Source organism: Cynocephalus volans, chromosome X (assembly GCF_027409185.1).
Source record: "Cynocephalus volans isolate mCynVol1 chromosome X, mCynVol1.pri, whole genome shotgun sequence".
Lineage (NCBI taxonomy): Eukaryota > Metazoa > Chordata > Mammalia > Dermoptera > Cynocephalidae > Cynocephalus > Cynocephalus volans.
The window spans coordinates 24590852-24618499 of record NC_084478.1 but is presented as its reverse complement, the minus strand read 5'-3'; the positions used below and the strand labels follow the sequence as shown (position 1 = coordinate 24618499).

Sequence of the window (27648 nt, the reverse complement as noted above, 5' to 3'; positions counted from 1 at the left end):
ATAGAAACTAGTAACATAATTTAAATTAATAATGTGACATTCCAAAGTACAATTTGTGAAAAGCTAAGTTGATCAAACTGTGATCATTATCTAATCTCTCCTTAAATGATTTAAGCAAAAGTTACATTCTTGGGGGCCGGCCCGTGGCTCACTCGGGAGAGTGTGGTGCTGATAACACCAAGGCCGTGGGTTCGGATCCTATATAGGGATGGCCGGTGCGCTCACTGGCTGAGTGTGGTGCAGACGACACCGTGCGGAGGGTTGTGATCCCCTTACCGGTCAAAAAAAAGAAAAAAAAAAAGCTTCTTAAAACTTAGGGCTGTATTGTCAACTTGAAACCTCATGTTTGTATTTAGTAATAAAGGCCTCAATATTTTCAAATGTTTCCCAAGTGAGCCACAGGCCGGCCCCAAATAGACTTTATTTTTTAGAGCAATTTTAGGTTCACAGCAAAACTGAGCAGAAAGTACAGAGTTCCCGTATTCCCCCTGCCCCTACAGATGCAGCCTCCCCCACCATCAATATTCTGCACCAGAGTGGGACATTTGTTACAATAAATGAACCTACATTGACAAGTCATTGTTGCCTGAAGTCCGCATAGTTTCCATTAGAATTCACTCTTGGTGTTATACGTTCTACAGGTTTGGACAAATGTATGACATGTATTCACCGTTATAGTATCATACGGAATAGTTTCACTATCCTAAAAATCCCTTGTATTCTGCCTATTCATCTCTCTCTTCCTCCTGCCTCTTGGCAACCATTAATCCTTTTACCGTCTCTGTAGTTCTGCCTTTTCCAAAATCTCATATAGTTGGAGTCATACATTATGTAGCTTTTTCAGATTGGCTCTGTCACTTGTAATATGCATTTAAGATTCCTGCATGTTTTTTCATGGCTTGATAGCTCATTTCTTTTTAGCACCGAATAATATTCCAAGGGATTGGTATTTCTATTTCACTATACAGATGAAGAATCAGGCATAGAAAGGATAAAGAAGTCTCCTAGGTACAGCTTGTACAGCTCTGTCTGACTCCAGAGTCCGAACTCGTAAACATTTTACCATAGCCCTGAAGCCCAGAGAAATTTGGTTTCCATGATGCAGTTTGTCACATGACAGAGTTGGGGTAAAAGGAAAGCCAAAGCAACAGAGCTAGGCACTTTGCTCGTAGAAAGTATCCACAACTGTTGGTATAGCAACAAAAATTAAAAGCCTAGGGCCAGCCCATGGCTCACTTGGGAGAGTGCGGTGCTGATAACACCAAGGCCATGGGTTCGGATCCCTATATAGGGATGGCCGGTTAGCTCACTTGGGAGAGCGTGGTGCTGACAACACCAAGTCAAAGGGTTAAGATCCCCTTACCGGTCATTAAAAAAAAAAAAATTATAAACCTAGGATATAAGGCTTTGTTTCGAAAGTTCCAAATATTTAGTTTAGATTTTAAAAATGCTGTATACTTATGAAATTCTGGTTTAGCACACTCTCTCCTTTACTGGTTTGAGAAAATGTTTCTTTTCCCTGACCCTTACTTAATTTTATTGTCTTTCAGATTCAATTTGGGTGCTGGTGCCCAGCCACTCCAGTGCCAATGAAGTACATCCTGGTCACTGGTGGGGTCATCTCAGGCATTGGTAAAGGCATCATCACCAGCAGCATTGGGACGATTCTAAAATCATGTGGACTCCGAGTTACTGCCATCAAAATCGACCCCTATATTAACATCGATGCAGGCACTTTTTCACCTTATGAACATGGTATGAAAGAGAACCATTTTCCCCCTTAGAAAGCACTAGGCTAAATTGGAGATCTTTCTTGTATTTTATGTAATTTCTTTAGGATGGATTCCAGAAGTAGAGTGGCTGGATCATATCGTATGTGAAGGCTCTCACAGTCATTGATACATTTTTCAGATCGCTATTACCCCAAATTAGTCAACCCTTTTGGAAAACATTGTACCTTTTGCACTATAGATTATGTTTTGTTTTATTTTATCATAAAGGTAATATATTTCTCTTAACATTTCCCACTGCCTGGAGTGCCTATTGTTAATATTGACATTTTGATGTATATACTAATTATTTAAAAGAAAACATTAACCCATATGTACTGTTTTTTAAAAACTTTTTACAAACAAGCAGAAAAGTGCATAATTCCTAAGTATACATCTTGCTGAGTTTACACTAAATGAACATACTTTGTAACCAGTCTCTGATCAAGAAACAGAAACTCTTTGTATCCCATATCTTTCTCTACCTACAACCCCCCAGGGTAATCGCTATCCTTTTCTAACATCATGCATTAGTTTTGCTTACTTTTGAACTTTAAATGAATCAATTCTTACAGTTATACCACTTTTTAATCTCAATTTTTAACCTAATATACTGTGGACATACGAGGGTACTTCAAAACCTTTATGGAGGGCTGGCTGGTTAGCTCAGTTGGTTAGAGTAAGGTGTTATAACACCAAGGTCAAGGGTTCAGATCCCCGTACCAGTCAGCTGTCAAAAAAAAAAAAAAAAAAAAAAAAGGGTTCATGGAAAACAGAATTAAAAGATGATACGAATCTTTCAAAGAACATTTTGAAGTACCCTTGTATTTATATATTCTATACTGGACAGAATCTATACAATAATAGGAAATACTTTTTAATTTACTGACATTAAAAATAACACTGCAATGGAAATCTTTAAGATTTAGATCTTTAGGGCCGGCCCGTGGCTCACTTGGGAGAGTGCGGTGCTGATAACACCAAGGCCACGGGTTCGGATCCCACATAGGGATGGTTGGTTAGCTCACTGGTTGAGCGTGGTGCTGACAACACTAAGTCAAGGGTTAAGATCCCCTTACTTGCCATCTCAAGAAAAAAAAAAAGATTTAGATCTTTAAACATAGATTCCTAGGCGCAGAATTTCTGATTTGAAGAGTAAGGATGTTTTTCAGGCTTTTGATACATGATGCATATTGCCAAAGGTTTTTAGGTTCACCATCCCTGTCTACAACTCTGAAATCCAACAAAGTTCTGAAAATTTTAAATTCTTTATAAGTTTATGGCTACAGTGGTTTTTCAAAATTTCTGAAAATTGAAAATTCTTCATATGTTTGTGGCTATTTATAACCTTTATTTCACATTATTCCATTTGGAATATGTTTGATTATGTGGTGCTTTTGGGGTGTTTTCTATTATATGGAATGTGTCCTATATGAGGGTACTTCAAAAAGTTCATGAAAAATGGAATTAAAAGGTAATATGAATCTTTCCATGAACTTTTTTTTTTTTTTTTGGTGGCTGGCCGGTACAGAGATAGAACCCTGAACTTTGGTTGTTATCAGCACTGTGCTCTCACCAACTGAGCTAACTGGCCAGCCCTCCATGAGCTTTTTGAAAACCCCTTGTATTACCTTTCTATAATCTGAAAAATTCCAAATTACCACTTTCTTCTTGTCCCCAGGGATTTTCCAATGTGGATTGTGGATCTGCACCACTTTATATCCTCATCAAGCAGCATATAAGCACGACTGTTTCTTTATACCATTGCTGAATTATTTATTTTATTTTAACTTCTCAATATACATTGTAGTTGATTTTTGTGACCCTTTACCCTTTGAATATTATTTTTATTTTTATTTATTTATTTTTATTTTTGTTTTTTTAAAGATTATTGGTAAGGGGATCTTAACCCTTGACTTGGAGTTGTCAGCACCACGATCTCCCAAGTGAGCCAACCGGCCATCCCTATATAGGGATCCGAACCCTTGTGCTTGGTGTTATTAGCACCACACTCTCTCAAGTGAGCCATGGGGCCCTGAATATTATTTTTAAACTTTACTCATCTGAGAGTAAACAAACAATAAAAGGGTATCTCATTGTTTTGATTTAGATTTCTCTGATTTTGATTTTGTTTGTGAATGACTTATTGAAGTCTGTGATGGATTGTATTTTTGTTTGAAAATATCACCCAATAGGGTAGTTAACTCATCTTGGTTTATTTGGAACTTTCCTGATTTTAACTGGGCAAACCAAGGAGGTTGGTTACCCTATTTGGCTATGTGATTCATTTTGCCCTGTGGAATATTATCGAATGTGCCATATGCCTGGTTGAAGCAGAAATGTTAAATGCAACTGTATGTGGTATCTCAGTCTCTCCTATGCTTCTGCCATGAGAACAGCCTGCTCCATGTTGGCATTTCTCGTTCAGCTTGGGTCTTGGAATAAGACACAGAGAATAGACTCACAACTGATCCAGAGCCCCCACACAACATGAGGGAGAAATAAATAAACCTTTTGTAAGTCACCAAGATTTTGGGGATGTTTGTTATGCAGCAAAATTGACTAATGCCATGTGTTACACCAATTTTTCTTTGGATTTATTTATTTTTTATGACTTTTAAGAATACTTCATGTTAAGTATATTAACCTATACTTAATAATATGTATATATTTTTACCCTGCTTGAAATTATTTTTTTTAAAGATTATCACATCCATTGCCAATAGCTTTTATTTTGGGAGCCAAACTTTGGTAGAATTCCCCTTTCTTTTCTTTATTTTTTTTATATGTTGATCAAATCAATAGTACTAGCATATATCTTGTCACAAATCATACTTATTCTTTATGCCCCTTGTCCAATCTCTCCCCATCCACCTCTCCCTCCCCCCTCCCCCCTCTAATTACCCTAGATTTCTTCTCTCCTTCTGAAAGAATAATGGTTACTCTGTTGATTTGTTGCCTAGATGTTCTGTCCAATGCTGAGAGGTGGGTTCAGGTCCCCCAGTATTATCATAGAGCAGATGCTTCTTCTGTCTCTCTGGAATTGGCTTTGTGGAGAGAGACATCCTCTTCTTTTCTTTGGTCTCTGCTGGTGACTCCCCTTGTGTCAATGCACTCCAGTGGCTGACAGACCATCTGCGTGGTGGTTGTGGCATCTAGCCACTTTCACAGCAGCTGTGGTTATTGTGGTGGCTGTGGTGGGCCACCCACGTGGAGGTGATATTTTTTGCATGGTCCTTGGCTCTGGCAGTGTGCCTGGTTGTGTGTGGGGTGTCCAGTCCCTCACTGTATGCCTCAGGACCCTGGGCAGGCCCCAAGGTGCTGGTGGTGTGCCTGACTGTGGGAGGGGGGTCCAGTCCCCAGCTCCCCTGCTTGAAATTTGTCTTAATTTTACCTCTGATAAATTCCAATTTACCATTCATGTGATTAAATGTATCCACAGTTTCCTTTATAGTTTCTGCCTTTCATGTCACCTTCAGGCTTCTCTGCTCCAGGTATATTTAAATATTCACCTATATTTTCTTCTAGCATTTTTACAGTTTCATTTGCTTTTGCTTTAACATTGTTAACACATCTAGAACTTAATTTGGTTTGAGGTGAGTATGTAACATAATTTCTTTCTGATAGCCAACTAGTCCTAATGGCATTTATTAAAGATTTTATTCTTTCTCCATTGACTTGAAATACCATCTTTTTAAAATTCTTTTTTGGGCTGCTGGCAAATACAGGGATTGAACCTTGAACCTTGGACCTTGGTGTTATCAGTACCACACTCTAACCAAGTGAGCTAACAATCTAGCTCTCATCTTTTATTACATACTAAATTTCTGCATATAGTTAGGTCCGTTTTTGTATGCTGCTCTGTTCTGTTGATTTCTTTGTTTATTGCTGCAGCTGTTTATTATCAAGTAAGTCAGGATTGTCCTAATTATTTTTTTATTTTTTATTTTTTTGGCAGCTGGCTGGTATGGGAATCCAAACCTGTGATCTTGGTGTTATAAGGCTGCACTCTAACCAACTGAGCTAACTGGCCAGCCCACTATTATTCTTTATAGGGCTTATTTATTTATTTCTTTTTCTTCTTGGTAATCTCACCTGTTTTTCTTCCAAATTAACTTTAGTGTCATTGTCAAGTTAAAAAAAATCTGTTGGAATTTTAATTATAATGATATTATATTTAAAAAACTCTTTTTGAAGACTTGACATCTATGGTTTATTTTTCTCTTCTAGAAACAAAATGTATGCACACTTTTAATGTTTGTTAATTTAAAATTTTGAGACCTTTGCCATATATCTGCATTGTTGCCAGACTGGATTTGGCCTAAATTAACTGAAAATTCAGAGGTCAGCCTCCAACCCTGCCAAAAAAAAAAGTGTGTCAGAAGTTAAGATGATCAAAGGAAAAATACTTTTCCATAGATTGATGATTCCTGATTTATATGAGAAAGTGGAATTAGAACTGGAAATGGTATTTAGGAAACACAAACATTTTGCAATTTTATAAATTTCTCTTTTGTCCTGAAAGTTAATCTTCCAGACCACACTTACGTACCTTATAAGGGAGACATATATGAGGATATAAAAGCTCTCTGATTAGGTTTGTAAGCTAGTCAACCTCTTTTGCTATGAACATTTAGCAGTAGCAGTAAATGAAAGAGTTTCCTTAATCAGGGAGAAGTTCAGTTTTTACCAGGTGGCTTTAGAACATATGACTGCTAATCAGTGCCCTCAAGTGACAATGGAGATCCAGAGACATGTCAAGGCAGGTGCTGAAGTCTACATCTAGATTCTTTATCATAGGACTGTTGTGCAGGTGGCTTATCACACACACTGACTTTTTCTGTCACTTTCACCAAGTTGCCTCATGCGCTAGCTGTGGCCCTGCTTTGTCATCTACTACCTAATTATGGCTTTAATCAAGATGGAAATCAAGTAAAATTTATCTTATGCCAATTCCACAGTCTAGGATACTGATGCTTTGAAGTAAATTGCTGTTTGTTTTTAAAATTGCTCTTTTAAAGTCCTTTTTTCATGTGGCATATGCTGAGTTTGGAAAAGCTAAATCTTGAAGACAGAATTTCAGTAAGATTAAAAAAAAACAAACAAAACCGTAATAGCATACCAGAATTTTTCCCATGCATTTTCATGGATAGAATTGAATTGTTAAAATTTCTCCATCAAAATAAGGAGGTGGTGATAGAATATGGCTTACAGATACATCTTTATGAAAATGTGTCCATCTTTTTTTTTTAGTGGTTGACCGGTATGTGGATCCGAACCCTTGACCTTGGTGTTATCAGCACCATGCTTTAACCAACTGAGCTAGCCTAACTGGCCAGCTCATGTCCATCTTTGAAAAGTAATCTATTGGAAGCACATTTGTAATTTTTACATTGCTTTTTTATCGTAGGTGAAGTGTTCGTCTTAAACGATGGTGGAGAAGTTGATTTAGACCTTGGAAATTATGAAAGATTCTTGGATATTAATCTTTATAAAGACAACAACATCACCACCGGGAAGATATATCAGCATGTGATCAATAAAGAGAGGCGTGGTGATTACCTGGGGAAAACAGTACAAGGTATCATATTCCACAGACATTGTGGAGCCCTGTGCGCTGGCACCTGCACGCTGCTCAAAAATAGAAGTGAAAATGTCGAGGTCCCTGAGCTCTGCAAGTTCTAATCTTTTCTAAATCCCTGCATTTTTTTCTTTTTCACTTTCATCAAAAATGTCCAGTTCATCCTCCATGTTCCCTACATGTTCCCGATTACATTTTCATCACTCTGTTTTTCTTTTTTACTAATATTATTGTTCTTTGTTGTCCATGTATCTGTCCATGTCTCTCTCTTTTAGCTTTGGTTTAGAAAATCCACGGAGAACCCTCTATTCATCATCTTCACCTAACTGGAGTGCAGTTTTTTGTTTTCTGTTTTGTCTGTCTTTTATTTAATATGTTCTTTTTCTCCTTTTTTCTCTTATCTTCTCATGGATGATGATTTCCTGATGTCTTTTGAAGAAGAACAGCATTGGGGAGGGACCGGGGATTGAACTGGGGTGGCAGGCATTATGGTCTGCTGATTCCTGACTCTTCTCACCAACCCTTTGCCTTAGGTGGTATGATTCTCTTTTGTCTTAGAAGAAACCCCCCTGGCACCCTCTGAAGTCTTGTATCCCTGTGTTTCTCTGTGGTAGGGTAAGTGGGATAATTCCCCATCCCCTTTACATCACTTTCAAGTTGGAACCAGCTGAGAAATAGACATAGGCATGAGACAGATGGTGACCAAAAGATCCGCTGTGCTACAGCTGAAATGGGACTGTGCTTAGATCTCAGCTACAACTGTGTTTGTGAATAGTTTTTCCCCAGGTGTAGGTCTTGGGAAGACACACCAGACAGAGAGTCGCTGCCTCACATCTGCCACGTCCCCATGATAGGGAGACCTGACCCCGGACCCCTAGCCCCTGAGCTGCCCACATGGAAGCAGAGCCTGGCAGGCCCCACCCTCTGGGCCGGTGGCTGGGTGGGCATGTACAGGTCACCGATCGGAGAGACTTTTTTCCTGCCTCAAGGGAGCAGCAGGTGCGGCGGAGGCTTCCTGGAGGCCATCGTTTGTACTTGCTGCATCAAGTCTGGAGGCTGTGTTGAGTCCCCAGGAGCCCACAGCATGTCACCTTTTTGTCTCTTCAGCTGAGATCATCAGCTGCGGGCCTGTTTGCCACCACCGAAGAGACCCCTGGGTCCCACGTGCCTGCAGAAATGTGCCCTTTTGGCGTCTTCCTCTGACATTAGCAGCCAGGGTCCGCTGACCCCCGCCGGGGCCCCTGATCAGCACGCCCTCGGAGCAGCCCCCTCCCCGCTGCCCCACGGGCTGGTGTTCCCTCCAGAGGCTGTGCGCTCGGTGGGCGCACCCCGGGGGGCTGCTCTGAATCCCTCCTCCCTGCGGAGTCCAGCATGCAGCCTGCTGGGCTGCCCTCCTGCCCAGGTTTTAGTTGGCATTATAGTACTTTCTGGTTTCATTGAAGGTGGCACTTCTTTTTAGCGGTTCTTGTTCTCTGTGACTGGTTGGTTTAAGAGCAATGGACTAACGCTGAAGGGACAGAGCCTAAGTTGCATCAGCACGTGTTGATTTCAGTGAGGGAAGATAACAGCATGAGGACCGTAGCTTGTCTGTTGTGGGGGACTTTGGGGTTGTTTGGGAGGCCTAAAGTACCTTCCTTTCTCATGAGCATGAAACAAGCTTTTGTGCTAATTGTCATTGCTTCTTTCCACAGTTGTCCCTCACATTACTGATGCTGTGCAGGAGTGGGTTATGAATCAAGCCAGAGTGCCCGTGGACGGTAATAAGGAAGAGCCCCAAATATGCGTCATTGAGGCAAGCATGGAACTTTTCTTTATAAACTTATATCCTGTTAGGTCTTTAGGCATCTGATCTTCATTTATTCAGCAAATACACACAGAGGGCCTTCTAGGTGCCGAGCACTGGGCTAGGAGGTGGAGTTACAGCAGGTAGGACATAGATGGTCTCTGCCTTGTCATCACAAGTCATGGGCAAGATTGGCATTAGGCATGTACTCCTGGGGGCGGGGGGGCATGCAGTGCTCTGCAGACCGATCGGTCGCTCATAAAGTCAATGGGAGGGCCTTCTCTGTGCCCGGGCTTAGCATGGGCAGTCTCTGCCCTTGAGTAGCTTGCAGACAGCCCTGTCCACACACGACAGAGTGCATTCTAGTGCATGCTAGTTGAAAAGTATTTGCAAAGTGCTTTGGAAGTAGAGAGATACCGAATTAGGGAAGTCGCATGGTAGAGATGATTTGGAGGTGGGAAGTATTAGCTGTTTAAAGAAAGAACGTAGTATTTCAACTTGCCACTTGTTCACTGCTTTCGTACAGAATGAGAATAATGTCTGTGTCTTCCTCATCCAAATGTCAATTGAATTAACTGCCAGGCAGGAGAACAGAATCATGAACAGTTTGGTTCCTAGAGTCAGCCTGCCCAGGTTCAAATTTCTGGTGTGACCCCTGAGCTGGCATATAGCTCAGTGATTAAGAGTCTGGAGCCAGACTGCTTGGGTTTGTAGCCTAGCCGGGTCACTTACCAACTGGGTGACCTTGGGCAAGTTTGCTTAAAACTTCTCTGTGCCTCAGTTTACTTATCTGCTAAATGGCGATAATGATAATACTTAACTCATTGTTTTGAGGATTAAATAAGTTACTACACTCAGTGCTTAGAATGGTATCAGAGCATAGGGAGTGCTCTAAAATTCTTAGCTAGAGGGCCAGCCTGTGGCTCACTCGAGAGAGTGCGGTGCTGATAACACCAAGGCCATGGGTTCGGATCCCTATATAGGGATGGCCGGTTAGCTCACTGGCTGAGCGTGGTGCTGACAACACCAAGCCAAGGGTTAAGATCCCCTTACCAGTCATCTTTAAAAAGAAAAAAAAATTCTTAGCTAGTATTAAGATGCCTGTATGACTTCTGACAAATTACTTCTGACAGCTCCAATGTACTCATCTATAACAATATGGTAATCATGTAATATCGTTACACCAACAAGATGATAATAACAAGGTTGTTGTGAGGATTAAATGCAATAATATAAAGCACTTGGCAATGTCTGGCATTTAGGAAGTGCTCAATAAATACATGTTAGCTGTTGTTATTGTCATCATGTAAGTGTTAGCAGATAGTACACTGTGTAGAAGATCCATTTTGTTAATAGTAGAGCTGATACTTAATATAAATGTACTATATTATCATATATTAACTGTATATTGTACTACTGTAATAGTATGGCTGATAAACTTAACATAAATGTATAAAGTGGTGTGCTATACGAAATTTTCTCCTCTGGTGTTTCTTCCTTCACAATTTTTACCGAGAAAAGAGGGAGTGCTTCCTTATTAATTGGTAGCTGGCCAGTACAGCGATCAAACTCTGGACCTTGGTGTTATTGGCACTGTGCTCTAACCCACTGAGCTAACTGGCCAGCCCCTGGGAGTGCTTCTTTTATGCTTTTTTTTTTTTGGCGGCTGGCTGGCATGGATATCTGAACCCCTGACCTTGGTGTTGTAACACCGTGCTCTAACAAATTGAGCTAACAGGCCAGCCTATAATTTTTAAAAATTGGAGTATAACATATACACAGAACAGTGCACACGTCATAGGTATATAGCTTGATGAAATTTTACAAACTGAACACACCTGCATAACTAGGCTTGCTTCCATTAAAAAAATATTTAATATCTAATACAGTGAATAGTTTGCAAATAAATGGAGGCAATGATAAAGACAGATACAGTATAAGGAAAGGGAAAGGCAGATCAAAGCTCCGGGAAGAGTAGCATGTGATGAGACAGGAGATGTAAACTTAGGGCTCAGCTTGACTCTGCGGTGAAGGAGACTTACTCCGTCACTTGACTGATTGATTTTTAATTTTTGGAATCAGTTCCCAGGATGCATCAGAGCAGGGAACCAGATGTAGATGTCATCAGCTTTGCAAACAAGATTCATTAGGTGGAGGGGGCAGAGTGGAAGGAGAAAAAGAAACTCTTTTTACACTGGGGCAGCAACAAATCCTGTCATGAGTTGGTAGAATACAAAGCACGAGTATCTCATGTTAGGAAAGTCACCAGTAGAACTAACCATTGAGATTGGGATCTGGGGATGGGGGCTCCAGAGAGCTGAATCCTCATCTGGCACAGCAGGAAATCAACTTGCATTCTTTAGAGGGTGTCTAAACTGGGTAAGTCAAGAAGGAGCGGAGTTGGATGGTATTTGGAAATATGGAGGTAACTACCAAAAGAAATTGTGAGCAGAGAGCTTCAGGCATTTGCCTTGGGGAATCTGGATTTGGAAGTGGGAAGGGGTAGGGTGGGGGACTCTTGCAGATCTGTACAATTTGATTTTTAACCACGTGCATGCATCATTTTGATTTTAAAAACAACAGCAACAACACTAGGCTGGCCAGTTAGCTCAGTGGGTTAGAGTGTGGTGCTGCTAACACCAAGGTCCAGGGTTCAGTCCCTGTAGTGGCTGAGTGCAAAAAAAAAAAAAAAAAGCACTTATTGATGTCAACATGAAGGTGCCACTTAGCAGTTTCAGTATCTTCAAGTATGGCCCAAGACTGATTTCATTTAAGCCCAGCAGAAGGTAGGACAATTCGTCTCTCCTTTGGTTTATGCTGGTTATTTGTTGTATAGTACCAGGTTGTCCAGTATAGTAGCCACTGGCCACATGGGACTATTGAGGGGGTGAAATGTGGTCTGTCCAAGTTAAGATATGCTGTGAATTTAAAATACACACCAGGCTTCAAAGACTTAGTATGAAAAAAAAAAGAATGTAAAATACCGAATAATTAAGAAAAAATTGATGACATGTTGAAATGATAATAATTGGGTAATATATTGAGCTACTTAAAAAATATTATTAAAATTAAATTCACCTGTTTACTTTTTCTTTTTTAAATGTGGCAACTAAAATCGTTAAAATTACATATGTAGTTCACATTGTAATTCCATTAGACAGCGCTGGTCTAGTACTCTTACTGTTTTTCTGACTTGGCCCTTGCTGTTCCAGCAACAGGAAGTTAGGGGATCCAAAATGTGTCCAATTTTCCCAGAAGAATTAGTTCCTGGCCCAAAAATAATGACCAGTTTTCTAAATCTGGAAATTTTTATCACTTTTCCAGAAGATATTTTTCTTTTCTTTTAGTTGTTGAAAGTAAAAGAATAGCCTTTTTGTAAAACTATTAACCTTGATCACAGGAAAAGTTCAAAATGGTGTGTATATGAATGTTTTTGATTTTTATTCTTTGATATTTATTCTGCTCTTTAAAAAAATTGTTTTTAATAATAATCACAAAAAAGAGAAGGGGGAAATATATATTTTTTAACATAATAGAGCTGCCCCTGAACTTTATTAAAATAAAATATAAGGCCAATTTGACCTTAGGATGGGCCTTCTTCACACTTTTTTCATCCTCTCAGCTTTTCTAGCTACTGTTTTTTGAGAATCATCCTTGAACAAAACTTTTATATTTCATTCTGGGGCTGGTGCACCTGACACTTCTTTTTGCAAGGAAGTATACTGTAATTGTTGAAGATTCCACTTGCACAGTGGAGTCAAGAATTCTCAGTGACATCTTACATTAAACTGAAATTTCTGTCTCAAACATCAAGCAAACATTTTAGGTCTGCACCTGGTGCATTCTTCTTTTTTTTCCCATGTCTCGGTTCTTTTTTTTCTATTTCTTATTCTGCCCTTGAATTGATTTGTTCAGCTTAACAACCATTAATTTAGCACTTAAAATGCGCTGGCCCCGCTGACAGCTGCTAGGCATGGATGTGATCTGACTCCTGCTCTACAGGAGCTCATCAGCTAGATTTTTAACTTCATGGAAACTGAGAAATGGACAAACAAAACCTTCTTGTCCATATTACCCTGATGTTTATATTTGCATATTGCACACTAGGCCAGGCATCCTCTTGGGTTCATTTTTAAAAAAAAGATGACCAGTAGGGGGATCTGAACCCTTGACTTGGTGTTGTCAGCACCACGCTCTCCCAAGTGAGCTAACCGGCCAAGGCTATATAGGGATCCGAACCCGTGGCCTTGGTGTTATCAGCACCACACTCTCCTGAGTGAGCCACGGGCCAGCCCTCTCTTGGGTTCATTTTTAAGTTGTGTTCAACAGTCGTGTCCGTGCAGCATTCAAGCTTTTGAAGAAGACTGCCAAAGCTGAGTTTTTGTTTTAAACGTTGTAGTAGCTGTTGACATATTTCCAAAGCCTTTTTGCAGGTGAGGCTTCTACTTCTCAGACCAGTGGAGCTGCCAGGCTTTATTCAAATGAGTGTAAATCATCTAAGCATGAATCTGAAATCATTAACTCCTGGCTTAAAGGAATAAAACTTTCTTTTCTTTCCCCGCCCCCAAAGAAGACTCCTTTATAGGCAAAACCAGATTTGCGTATCTTGTCAATTTGCTGCTGCTTCAATTTCATCTTTGGATAGACCTTAAAATATTGTTATGGGTGGCATTTTCTCTGTTGTGTGGGGGAAACAGTTAAGTTAGGACTATTCCAGTAATAATACTGAAAGTTTCTGAACACAATGGTAATAATGATGATCCCTAGGCAGGTGATGGGAACTTCTGAAGTGGCAGAGAGCATGCAGTACCACTATGGGCCATGTGAGGGCAGAAGTGGGTAATGTTTAATGTTTTGGCCTCCTTTTCGCATTCAGGGTTGACTCTCTGGGTGCCCACATCAAAAAACAGATGTCGTCAAATGGTTTAAGTGTAGATTTTTTTTTCATTAGGTTCTGGTCTACTGTAGCTAGTGATCGCTTATACCCCCCATGCCCACCAAGTTCCTGATTGCATGTGATATGTTTTTGCTTCTCGGAGCTTCACAAATAACTTTGTCCTTCTCTTACAGAAAGATCAGCTATTTCTATCTGTTCCATTTCAGGAAGCTTGAATTTTCATTGTGTTTTGTTATCTGAATTAAAAGTAGTAAAGAGTAATTTCTTCCACGGCAAGGGGGTCCTGAGACTTCTTCGTTTGGTTCCATTGTAATTGTGGTAACAGATACTAGAACAGTGTTACATATTTCTTATATTGAATTTTGAGATCTTTTTGTCCTGTCCTGACCACCCTCAGTGCTGCGTACAGGGCGCTGGGCTTATACCCTCATGGAGCTTACAACCTAGGGGTGTAGAGAGACAGGAACCAAGGACACAGACGAAATAGTGGCAACCTGTGCTGCGTTACTCGGAAGGGCACAGACAGGGTGCTGTGAAAAGGGTAGCAGGATGCGGGCTGCTTTAGGAGGGTGGTCAGGGTTAGCCTTTCTGAGAAGGACACATCTCTTCCCACGGTGAAGGGTAGAGATAGATGAAGAAAGTGAAGAAAAAGGATTTAAGGGGCAGGCAGGAAGAGCGTGGCTCATCTGAAGACCCGAGAAGCCGGTGGGACTGGAGCCCAGAGAGCAGGCAGGAGGGCACACGATGAGATTAGAGACTCATCAAGAGCCAGATCATGTAGAAGTCTGATTTTGTTGGCTGCATAAAGGAGTTTAGCTTTTATTTTTAGTGAAGCAGTAAGTCACTGAAGGGCACAAGCATGGAGAGACCTACTCTGAATGTTTGCAAGATCACTCTGCCGGTGTGACACACATGGTTTGACTGTCGGCCGAGAGAGGGCAGAAGCTGGAGACCATTTAGATTGGGAGTCTGTGAATCTTTTCTTTAAAGGATCAGAAAGTAAATATGTTTAGCTTTGTGGGTCAGAGTGTCTCTGTCACAACACTCAACTCTGCTGTTGTAGTGCAGAAGCAGGCACAGACAGTATGTAAACAAATGGGCATAGCTGTGTGCCAATAAAACTTTATTTATAAAAACAGGCACCAGGCAATAGTTTACTACCCCTGATTTAGATTATTACAGTTATCCCAGCAAAAGCTGATGTTGGCTTGGGTGTCTAGAGTGGTGACAGTGCAAATAGAGAGCAGTGGAGAGATTTGCAAGAGGTTTTGGAGGCACTGGACTGGTTTGGGTGAAGAAAAGGGCGGTGATCGAGGATGATTTCCAGACTTCTAGCTTGAGCCAGTTAGTGGGAAGAGATGCTATTTGCTGAGATGAGGGAGCACAGAGAGAAACAGGCCCTGGGGTGGGGGAGAGCTCCGGTTGGGACATGTTAAGTTTGAATAATTGTTGAGCCATCCCTGTACTGGCCAGTTGCAAAAAAAAAAAAAAAAATCAAGATGTCAGGGACAAGTTAGCTCCAAAGCTCAATGGCACTGGGAAGAGAGGACAGGCTTAGAAGTAGATTGTGGATCCATCCAGGTAGCTGAAGCCAGAGAAGGTGGTGAATTCTGGAATTGGGCCCTCCATGATGCCTTCCTCCCCAACATCCAGGTCATTCCACTTAGTGCTTAACTTTCACTCTTGGTTATTGTTCTTTAGCTTTGTCTTGTTTCCCTTGTTAAAGTCTGAGCTCTTTAGGAGCGCGTGGTCTTAAATTCTTCTCAGCACTTCGCTTACAGTGTTGAGCATATAGTAGATGCTCAAATGCTAGAGAATTCATTTTAAAATTCATGTGATAGTCTTTAATCATTTAAGTATAGTGAGGATGAATAGGTTAAGGTGAATTTTATCCTACTCTAAAGTTAAATGCTTATGTAACTTTATTGGGAGCACATTGTAAGTTGAGTCGCCATTTACCAAGGGATTACACTGTCAGGAATGTTCATGGGGCTTTTGGTACTATTTGTTTCAGAAAGCCAGCATGTTTTAATAATAGTGATTTAATTTTTATCCTGTAGTCCCAGCATTGCAAAGAGACTATTCAATTGCATGCAGGCGTGTGTGTGCGTGCACGTGTGCGAGTGTGTATATATACATGGAGAGAGAGGGAGAATGTGGTCACTGGTTCATTCCAGCAGAACCAGATTGCTCTCACCTTTGTCATATTGTCACTGGATTTGAGTTCTACTTTCTGACTGGGACCACTGGTAGAAACTAGCTTATCTTGCTCCTCTGTGGTCTATATTCTGGATCTTTCCATCTGCTTCTGAATTAATTCCCTTTTCTTCTCTTAAAGCCCTCCTTGACCTTGCATCCTTCTCCCTTCTTGACGCTTGGCTTTATTTGCTTGCCTGATTACCTGGCTATGGTATACTCTATCCCTCTCTCCTTATTTTACTTTCTAATCTCCGTTTCCTCTTCTCTTTACTTCGTCTCCCTCTTTAAGATATAGTAATTTTCTGTTTAATTTTTAACAGCTCTATATTGAGGTTTAATTTATAGATCTTAAATTTCACCTGTTTTAAATGTACAGTTCATTTTAGAAAACTAGAGGTGGAAAAGGGGAGGGTAGGGTAGAGGGAGGGGGGCTCACGAGGACTTGGTCAGTGGACACAAAGAATGATTGTGTATTGTAATGATGAATAAGCTAACTGTACTGATCTAACCACCACACGTTGTACACAATTATTGAAAATCAACGTTGTAACCCACATGAATGTATAATAAAATAAATAAATAAATGTACAGTTCAATGATTTTGACCATATTTACAAACTTCTGTTCTTGTACTACCATCAAATGTCAGTTGTTATGCTGAGTTTATTAAGAATTTTTCTATTAGGTTGTGCACCAGGGAAGATGTTTGGTCATTTGCATTTTTTTTTTGGTTTTCCATTCGCAGCTGGGAGGCACCATTGGAGACATCGAAGGAATGCCGTTTGTGGAAGCGTTCAGACAATTCCAGTTTAAGGCGAAAAGAGAGAATTTCTGTAATATCCATGTTAGCCTTGTCCCACAGGTAGGCTTTTCAGATAAAGTATGTGGGTGGCAACTTTGATAAATTTTCCTGATTGTGTGTTTTATATTTGAAGCTGGGGGGCCATTAGTCACCCAGAAGAGCTAGACGGCCGCTGTACTGACAGGGTCCCATTTCTTTTCAGCCCAGTGCTACCGGAGAACAAAAAACCAAACCCACACAAAACAGTGTTCGTGCCCTGAGGGGGTTAGGCCTGTCCCCGGATCTGGTGAGTTAAGGACAGTGGATAAGTTTATCCCTAAGATCTCTTGGAGTAGGACCTCTATTTCTTAATCTGTAACATCATCTAAGTCCTTTCTAGCTCTCAAATGGTTCTTATGACAATGAGCTTTATGTACCTCGGGGCCAGGAAAGGCTTATTCCCTTGTCCTCAAGTGTTGCCTCAGTTGGCCATGTGTTCTCCCCTGGGCCCTCCTTTGACAGCTGATCAGCCACATCGATGGCTGGGCAAGTGCAATGTCCTGTCATTTAAATGATACCTAGATCCTTTAGAGTGAAGGTGGGACCTTGGGATTTTCCTGTGACCCTGCTAGCTTTTATTTTCAGTCTAAACAGTGATGTGTCCTTATAGCAGGTAATCCGGTTATCTCCAGCAGTCTAGATCAGGTGCTGACAAATAAGGGCTTGTTGGTTGGCTGCCTGTTTTTGTAAATAAAGTTTTATTGGCACACAGTCACACCCATTTGTTGACATATTGTCTACATTTGCTTTCACACTGCAGTGGCACAGCTGAGTATCAGGACAGTGACTCCTGCAGACCTAAAATACTTCCTATCTGGCTCTTTAGAGAAAAAGTTTGTCAACCCCTGATCTAGCTCTTTTCTTACATTTCATGAAGTGACACTTTTGAGCCTTGACTCTGTTCACCAGAGGCGGCTTGACATCTCAAGTTCGTAAGTAGATTTGTGCTGAATTTGATTGTACAGATTGAGTATACTTTATCCGAAATGCTTGGGTCAAGAAGTGTTTCAGATTTCAGATTTTTTTGGATTTTGGGATATTTGCAGAATACATACTGGTTGAGTATTCCTAATCCAAAAATCCAAAATCTGAACTGTTCTAATGAGCATTTCCTTTAAGTATCATGTCAGCATTCAAAAAGTTTTGGATTTTGGAGCATTTTGGATTTTGGATTTCGGGTTAGGGATGCTCAGCCTGTACTTGCTTGTATTAGTGCTCAAATCAATTTCTGATAGTCCAGTGGAATGCCAGGAGTCAACAAGTACACACTTGGTCAAGTTTCTTGTAATAAAAAGAAATGAACATTTCTGAAAACAAAAGGCAACATGACCAGCCTGGTCCCTGCTTGCTGACCTGTGCATAATTGGCTTTGACAGATCATCTGCCGAAGTTCAAAGCCCATCGAGATGGCCGTGAAGGAGAAGATTTCTATGTTTTGTCACGTGGACCCTGAGCAGGTTAGTGCTGTTCTTCAGATTTTCTTCTCTTGAAGGTGCTGCTGTGGATGCCAGCATTTGGCACCTCTTCAATTATCATATTAGTTTCTGTGGCATTTGCGCAAGTGTTGGGGGACTCCTAGCCAACCATGGCTCCCTAGCCCTTAAGTGAACAGTCTTGAGGCTCCTGATTCCTTAGACAGGATGCATGTTTCTTTGCGTGATCACTCCTTAAGTTATAGGCACAAAACCGGGGTGGGCTTTTTTGCTCACAGTCAAACCTCCAGAGAGAACCATGTGAAGCTGCCTTATCGTCTCTTTATCCTGTCTTTCCTTCCAGGTCACTTACCGTGCTCACTCGTTTCTCCTTTGTGCCTGTTACAGCTCACCTCACCCCAAACCACGCCAGTCCATTGCCATTTGCACTATCTCTTCTGATTACATCAGTGGCCTCAGTTCACTTCATTGTGACAGAAACCTTACCATGATTTGGGGTCAAGTCCTCATTCCAGAGGACTTTCCACCTGGGTATTCTGGCAGTTAGCTTTTCTTTTTTCTTTCCTTCTCTTATGTCTGTCTGTCATTCCCAGTAAGTCTCAGGTGCAAGGGACTGGGGTTGGTGATAGTTTAAAAAGAGTGATATGAATGGGGCTCAGGAAGAGTGAGGTTTGGCACTTTTTCTTTTCTTCAGATTAGCTCTGGATTCTCTGAAGTCTAAAAACCACCTAATGGGATTTCTGTATCTTGGGAGGGGAGGGAGTCTGATGAAGAGCCCCCTCCCTGCCTGATGTTTCAGAGTCAGTGCTCAAGTTTGAACTACCTTGAAGAATGTGATGGCGGATTGAAGGAACTCTTACATATTTGTATTTTGTTTTGCTATTTTGTTTTTGTTCGGTTGTTTGGTGTACCCTTCCTGTTGGTAAATAGTACTCAGTGTGTGTGTTAAGTAAATATAACTTGTTTTCCAAAATAGAAGGAGGATAAAGCTTTTTGAGTTGGATTGTTGAGGGCTCTGAGACCAGAAGATATACTCCAAACTTCAGACCATATAGAGCCTATAGTCTATGTAACTATAGATTCTGAAGAATGCACAAGCCGATCAGTGCACAGGCTAGTTGATTAGTCATTTTTCATCCTGTTGATTTTTCTGATATGAGTTAATTCTCCCACTTCTTAGTTCCAGCCTTTTCGTGAGTCCTGGTGAATTTGCATTTAAATGTCTTCTCATCTGGATCTGGAGGGACCGCAGAGGATCGGAGGTGTCTCTGTGGATGTGGCCCATGATCATGATATTTGAAAAAATCTCTCTCTGGCCTGGAGGTTAAATGAGTAAATAACTCCACTTTCCACCCCTTCCAGTTGTGGGGGTTGTGGCTGTCCAGAGATTTAGTTTTAATTAGTAATTGGGACAGAGCCCCTCATCAGAGATATCTCAGAACTTTGAATTGCGTCGGTGAATGCACAGTGAGGCGCTATAGTCTGGGTATCAAGTTGCTGATTTCAAACAGCTTAAGAACCCTTGGAAGGATTGAACACAGAGTTGGTGGAACATTTCTTGGCATTTATTTAGGATGTGGCAGATCCTAAATCTTTGCAAATAGCCCCTTGGATGCACTTGAGAAGGCGTCGAAAGCCCATTAGGGTATGTGTGAAAAACAACTACTGCCAGGCACCACCTGGTATTTAAAGGTGCCTCTCTCCTCTAACAGGTATAATTAATTTTACTGTGGTCAACATGTGCTTGTAAATTTACCCAAATGAAGGGAGCAAGGAGCAAGGTGACAGACAAAAGCAACTACAGTAGCAGCAATAACAAATGAATGAACAAACTGCATACGCACACGTAGGAGACATGGTGCATTTATTCGGTGCCACTGCTTTAACCCAGACTTAGAAGATGGTGCCTTTGGCAATGTGTCCTGGATATAGACATACAAAGCATCTGTGTTCACACCAGATCTGACACCATCAGGAGGTCCTGCAATTCAATTCTGACACTAACTACCCAGAGTGAGTGTCAGACTCCACGGGTTTAAGGGCTCAATCACTTGCAAGACTGCTCCCCACTTCAGACACCTGCCACAAATTTCCAGTGTTCCCGAGCTACCCATGCTTCTGCCAACTGACTACAAATTTGGGGCTTGGGTTTGTAGTTCACTATAATGACTCACACAACTCAGGAAAGTGCTTGTATTTACAGTTACTGTTTTCTTATAAAGGTAAGAAGTGAACAATCAGCTGAAGAGATACAGAGGGCAATGCGGTCCAGGAGGTCCCAAGCATAGGAGCTTTTGTTCTTGTTGAGTCAGAGTATGCCACCCGCCTGGTACATCAGTATATTCACCAAGTGGGAAGCTCCCCTGAGTCTCAGTCTGCAGAGTTTTTATTGGGGTTTCATTATGTAGGCATGATTGATTGAATCATTGGCCATGTGTCTGAACTCAGTCTTCAGCTCCCCTTCCTTCCCCAGAGGTCAGGTTAGTGGCTGAAAGTTCTAGCTCTCTAATCACTTGGTTGGTCTTTTTGGAGTCATCTCATGTGCATAGCAAAGACTCTTATCATTCAGGAAATTCTGAGGGTTTTTGAAGCTCTGTGCCAGGAACTAGGGACAAGGACCAGACACATACAGGTATATTTTTTAATATACTACAGCATCCATGGTCCCAAGAGTAGAATAATGAACTCATAGTTTTATAATTCAAACTAATCTTGTATTAATTCTGACTCTTGCTGTGGTTTCTTGGTTTTCTTATATCAGCATAAATAAACTGCCAATCTCTGAGTTTTGTCTCATTCTTGTAGCATATTTGAGTCGATCCATCTAAGTATGATGTTTTGTCATCATCGATCAGGTTATATGTATCCATGATGTTTCTTCCACATACCGAGTGCCAGTGCTTTTGGAGGAACAAGGCATTATTAAATATTTTAAAGAGAGACTGGACCTGCCCATTGGAGATTCTACAAGCAATTTGCTCTCCAAGTGGAGAAATATGGCTAACAGGTATGTGAAAGGAATTACTTATTTAGTCTTTAATAATTCTTGGGCTTAGGGGTAGAATGAAGACCTACTTTAAAGGGTGAGTATATTGTATTTGGCATTATGTATGAGTGTGTTTTGGTGTGGATGTATCTAAAGCTGTAGCAGATTGTTATGATGTTTGACTGTATTCTTTGGAGATTTATGGAGCCTTTGGTTTTGCTGGACTTAAACCAAAGTGAATTGAAGGAATTTGGATTCTGAAAGGAATTTTGTTTTAATGCCAGAAGGATTTTGATTCATTTCTTACTGTAGTTCTTAGTTTCTGGATATTTTGAATAGTTTTAAGTGTTGCAGATGTTTTGTTTTGTTTTGTTTGTTTTTAAGACTTGGCTAACATTTCCTAAAGAAAGTCCTTTTGAATGAGAAATTTAGGCTGTGCCATTATTGTTCCATCCTGCAGTTAGCAACTATTGAGCATCATTGTTAAAACCGTTGTAAAATCCTGATAGGTTTTAGCTTTAAGCTAACCATATTAATTCAAGCAGTTTGTCTAATTTCAAGTCATAAGGAAATTAAATCCCCGTCACCTGTTCTCTTTTACTAAACATGGTTGTGACTCCACATGGTTGTGAGTCCACAGTCATAGGTGGCCTGGCTTCTCGTGCAGCTTAGGTCAGAGGCAGTAGGTGCAGCAGTTACATATGTAGGTTGTGGATTCAGACCTCAGCTCTCCCCTCTTACTAGCTGTGTGATTTTGGTCAGATTACTTAACCTCTCTGGGCTTGTTCTCCCATCCATATATAACAGGGGGATACCAGTACCCACCTAGTGGTAGTTATAAGACTTAACATTGAGTTGGGCACTAAATATTGGTTGCTGGTGTTGGTAACAATAATTAAAATGATTTGATGGTGACAAAATCACTGGCCTTGACAGATGACTAATCAGATTGAAGTCCTCTTGCCCTTTCACTTAAAATTTAAGAAAATGCTTTAGACTTTCTGGGGCAATTAGAACAGGAATAAAGTGCAGTTTCTAAACTTAGGTACTCTGACGAAGGATGATACAATTAAGCCTCTGTCCCCCAGAATGCTTAAAGAATCAGTCATTCTGTAGGAATTTTTTGAGTAGCTCGGGCTGATCCTCTAAGAGCACTAGAAGTTTTAATATTTTAATTCTCTCTCTCTCTTTTTTGATGGCTCGCTGGTACTGGGAGCAGAACCTGTGACCTTGGTGTTATAAGGCTGTGCTCTGACCAACTAAGCTAACTGGCCAGCCAATATTTTAAGTACTTTTATTGGAAATAGCTCTAAATTATATTCTATGCTTCTATGCTTTTTAAGGCCAAATGTTTGGTCTTTGTATTAGCTTCCTGTGGCTACCATAACAAATTACCACAAACTGGGTGGCTTAAAACAGAAATTTATTCTCTGACAGTCCTAGATGTCAGAAGTCCAAAATCAAGGCTTCCTCAGGGTGGGTTCCTTGTGGAGGCTGTGAAGGACAATCCATCCCATGCCTGTCCCCTAGCTTCTGGTGGCTGCCAGCAATCCTTGGTGTTCCTTGGCTTGTGACCGCACCACTCCCAAGTCTGCCTCTGTCTTCACATATCTTCCTCCTGGTGTCTTCTCCCCTTCTCTTCTTTTATAAGGGTGACTGTCATCAGATTTAGGGCCTGCCCTAACCCAGAATGATCTCATCTGGACATCCTTAATTGCATGAGCAAAGGCCCCTTTTCCAAACCAGGTCACATTCACAGCTTCTGGGCATGATTTTTTCTTGGAGGGACATCATTCAACTCAGTACAGTCTTCAAGCAAAGGAGAGAGCGTGCATCTGTCGGTCCCTCTATGTCATGTTGGCTGTGATATGGGTTAATTGGAGTGTCCATTCTTTAGCTCCCATCCCCTCAGTACAGCCTGTAGAGAGATGCACAGAGGCAAACAGAGGTCAAAGGAGCAGCCTCCATCATGGAGGCCCAGTGCTAGTCAGAGGCCAGGGGTCCTCGCTTCTACCAGATGGGAGAGCTCGCCTGCGACCTGAGGCCAGCGTGGGGACCCCTCACCTCCCTTGGGACCTGTCCATGGAGGGATGGACCTGCCAAGCAGACTCCACCTCCAGCTCCCATAGCAGCTCACAGTAGTATCAGAGGCTGGCCTCGCACATCCCAGGGATGGCCAAGTGGAGGGCATGTGGGAGACGCTTGGCTGCTCTGAGAAGTGAAGTTCTGAGAGAGTGACCCTCTCCCTGGTACGTATGACCCAGTGGTCTAACCTGTCCCACCTGCTGCCACCAAGTGAGTGGAAGGAGGAACCAGTGATCTTGACTCCAGTGCTGCTTCCTTCTGGGGACAGAGCTGATGTCCCTCCTCTATGGAGGAGGATGCCTCTGACACCTCGGGACAGGAAGCACCTGCCTCTGATGATGTCTCTGACACTCGCCTTGCTATCAGCTTGCTTTGTCACCTGCACCCTCTATAGGGAGGGGATGTGAGGCATGGACGGCTACGGAATCTCCAAAGTCACCTAAAGTTAAGTAGGGAGTTAAATATTTAGCAGCCTTCTCTTGGGTGCTTTGGTCACCTTTGCTGTTACTTTTGACTTTTTAGCTTCTTGTGCGTTTTTTCTCCACCCAGCCTGCTTGTGATCACATTTCTCTTGCACTCTTAGCAGATGTTGATATGGAAGAGGGATATTCCTCATCCCGGTAACATTTTTCTAAGGTGTTTGGGGGAAGGACTTGCTTCAAAGCCCTAAAACATCTTCAGCCCCAAGATGACATTTTCACATACTTATTACGGGGCCAGATATTTTTCATGTTCTTTGAACAGATTTCCTGACAAAAGCAGCACTAAAGATTGTGTCTCTAATGGTAAAATGTGATTGAGTGTCTTCTGTAGAATGGAATTTTCTCATAAAAATGATCTAAATGGCTTGTAATATTTTAAATAGTTCTCTTAGCACCATTCTTCAGGCATGCCATGAATAACCGGGCTTTTGTGGGCCAGCTGGGAATGTAACAATTTTAAGTGTAGACATTTTGAATGCATTTTCTTATACAATGTCACCTTACAAACTCAATGTTGGAATGTTTCCTATTGACGAAAAGAATGAATTTTCTTATACAATGTCACCTTATAAACTAATAAGGTGATATAGAACAGCTCATATTTATGAAATGGAGATAGCTTTTTGAATTTTTTATTTTTAATGCTTTTAACTCTTTCTCTGATATACTCTCTCAGATTTATATTTGTAACTGCTTATGTAAGCCAATATTGGGATTTCTTATGATTTTGAAATCTGTTCGGTGAACAGATTTTGGTTCTTTGTGGGGGGAGGGGAGGCGGGATTTGAGTCAAGTACAGTCCTCCCTTGGTATCCATGGGGGATTTGTTCCAGGACCTCCTGTGGATACCAAAATCTGCAATGCTCAAGTCCTTGATATGAAATGGCATAGTATTTGCATACAACCTACACACATTCTTAGATCATTTTTATGAGAAAATTCCATTCTACAGAAGACATTCAATCACATTTTACCATTAGAGACACAATCTTTAGCACTACTTTAAATCATCTCTAGATTATGTATAATACCTACTACAATGTGAATGCTGTGTAAATAGTTGTTATACTATAATGTTTAGGGAATAACGACAAGAAAAAGTCTGTACATGTTCAGTGCAGATGCAACCATCCATTTTTTCCCGTCAAATATTTTTGATCCACTGTTGGTTGAATCCACGGATGTGGAACTTGCAGATATGAAGGGCTGACAGTACATCAAATGTGAGGCTTGTTTGCTGCTCAGATTTTATTTTATTTTTTTTGAAAGATGACCGGTAAGGGGATCTTAACCCTTGGCTTGGTGTTGTCAGCACCACGCTCAGCCAGTGAGTGCACCGGCCATCACTATATAGGATCCGAACCCGTGGCCTCGGCGCTCCCAGTGCCGCACTCTCCCGAGTGAGCCACGGGCTAGCCCTTGCTCCTCAGATTTTAAAAAGTGCCTCGGAATAAGAGCAGTGGCTGCCATTGGTAAGTTTGTGATGTTCTGTTACATGCATATAACCTGTGAGCTTCTCTTCCTTCCCAGGTATGAAAGGTTACAGAAAACATGCTCCATAGCCCTGGTTGGCAAATACACCAAGCTTAGGGACTGCTACGTCTCTGTGTTCAAAGCCCTGGAACACTCAGCATTGGCCATCAACCACAAGTTGAATCTGATGGTGAGTTCCAGCCTGGTCTTCTGGCTATTTCAGTCATTTACTCCAATATCTCATGTTTCAGAGGGGCAGGTAGTGTTGAAGTGTCCCTAAGACGTCCCCCAGGTTCAATGACTCACCAGGAGGACTCACAGGCCTCAGCATGTAGTCATACTCACAGTTAAGATTTGTTATAGCCAAAGAACACAAACGAGAATTGGCAAAAGGAAAAGTCTCATGGGGTGAAGGCTGGGGGAAACCAGGCACAAGCTTCCAAGAGCCCTCCCCCAGTGGAATCTCACAGGTTGAGCTTAAGTCCCCAGCAGTGAGTTGTGATGATAATGTGTGTGAAGTGCTGTCTACCAGAGAAGCTCATCAGAGACTCGGGGCCCAGGGGTTTTACTGGGGGCTGGTCACCCTCTGCTTAGCATGTACCAAAATTCCAGACTCCCAGAAGGAAAGTGCATGCTCAGTATAAGTCATGTTGTCTGTATACTTTAGTATAAATCATGTTGTTTGTACAAACACTTTAGGTGCAATGAGCCACTCTTATCAGTTCTTGGAATGGTGGGAATCCTCCTGAGATCCAAATTTCCAGGTACCATCCATGGGCCAATCTTGTAGTCAGGCTTTTCCAAGGATAGCAGTCAGGACTGCCATGTTAACTTTTTTCTGCACCCAGGTTTAAGGCACATTTCTGAAATTGGGCTTTGCATATCCAGGTAAATATATACTTCATGCTCACGTAAGTGCCTTGCCTTTGCCTGACAAGAAGATAATAGAATATTTTTTCCCTTTAGCATTGGAATAGAATCCAGTTTTTTAAAATGCTGTACTCCCCTTTCTAACTTGAAGGAGTGATATCTGGTGCACAGAGACTATTCGTTTTTTAAAAAGTCAGTATTATGGGATAGCAGAGGTGTAGTTATCATTTCTAGCTTGAGCATATTTTTTGTCTTTAAATTTAAACAAAGCATAAATGTAAAATGTAGAAAGCAGAAGCTTTCTCCTCCCTGAAATCCCACTTCTCTGTTGTACCTGTTGTTACCAGTATGTACATATATGAGAGTACTTCAAAAAGTTTGTGGAAAAATGGAATTAAAAGGTAATACAAATGAACTTTTTGAAGACCCTTCATATATATCATATTTCTATTTAATAATATTCGATATGGTTATATCATGGCTTAAGCAAGCCTTATTATCTTGATTTAAATGGTAAAACCTTTGTATAATGAGTAAAAAGGTACATTTATATGTTCAAGAAATTTAGTGACTTCCACTTCGACACCAGGTGAGGACCCAGCCCAGCTGACTTTTCTCTTTCCTCTTTTTAGTCTCCTTCTTTCCTAATCACTTTTTATTTTTGGCTTTCCAAGGAATATTTCCCTTACTGCTCCTCCCACTTCTCCAAGCCCCTCACTTCCTCATAGAAAAAAAGAAAGTAACAATAGAAAAATTGCCATGACACAGATTTTATAAAGCCTCTAAAATTTTGTATGTTAAGATGTATTCAGACAGTCATTTTTATAAAAGAAATACTAAAATAGTATAGGTTTATAGAGACTGTTATGTACATAGGAATTGGTGTACATGGTGTTTCATTTAATGGAATTCATTGACATTAGCTTCTACTGTTTCATGGGTTTGTAGTACTCTTTTCAAGACTAGTCTTCCCTCCGTTTTCTACAGTGGACCAGAGTGATGGTTCTAAAATCACTCTCTGTTCTCTCTATTCCTGTAATCCCTTTACTTAAGCCGTTTTAGTTGTGTCTTAGTCTGTTCAGGCTGCTCTAACAAAGTACCACAGACCAAGTGCCTTACATGTAACAGACGTTTATTTCTCATAGTTCTGGAGGCTAGAAGGCTGAGATCAGGATGCAGCGGGGTCGGGTTGTGGTGAAGGCCCTGTCCCAGGCTGCAGACTGCTGACTTCCCGTTATATCCTCATGTG

General features: G+C 41.2%; 1 protein-coding gene across 4 annotated transcripts in view; it reads left to right on the top strand.

Annotated features, from left to right (window-relative positions):
* The window catches only part of CTPS2 (CTP synthase 2), a 105767-nt gene that overhangs the window by 3734 nt on the left and 74385 nt on the right, over positions 1-27648 (top strand). For 3 of the 4 annotated variants that reach the window (XM_063083503.1, XM_063083505.1, XM_063083502.1), the window contains exons 2-9: positions 1551-1755; positions 7180-7350; positions 9042-9142; positions 16975-17091; positions 17234-17317; positions 18447-18527; positions 21359-21510; positions 25587-25719. In XM_063083503.1, the coding sequence (XP_062939573.1) occupies positions 1551-1755; positions 7180-7350; positions 9042-9142; positions 16975-17091; positions 17234-17317; positions 18447-18527; positions 21359-21510; positions 25587-25719 (1044 nt within the window). The remainder of the gene's footprint in view (positions 1-1550; positions 1756-7179; positions 7351-9041; positions 9143-16974; positions 17092-17233; positions 17318-18446; positions 18528-21358; positions 21511-25586; positions 25720-27648) is intronic. The other variant, XM_063083504.1, reaches the window with a different exon arrangement.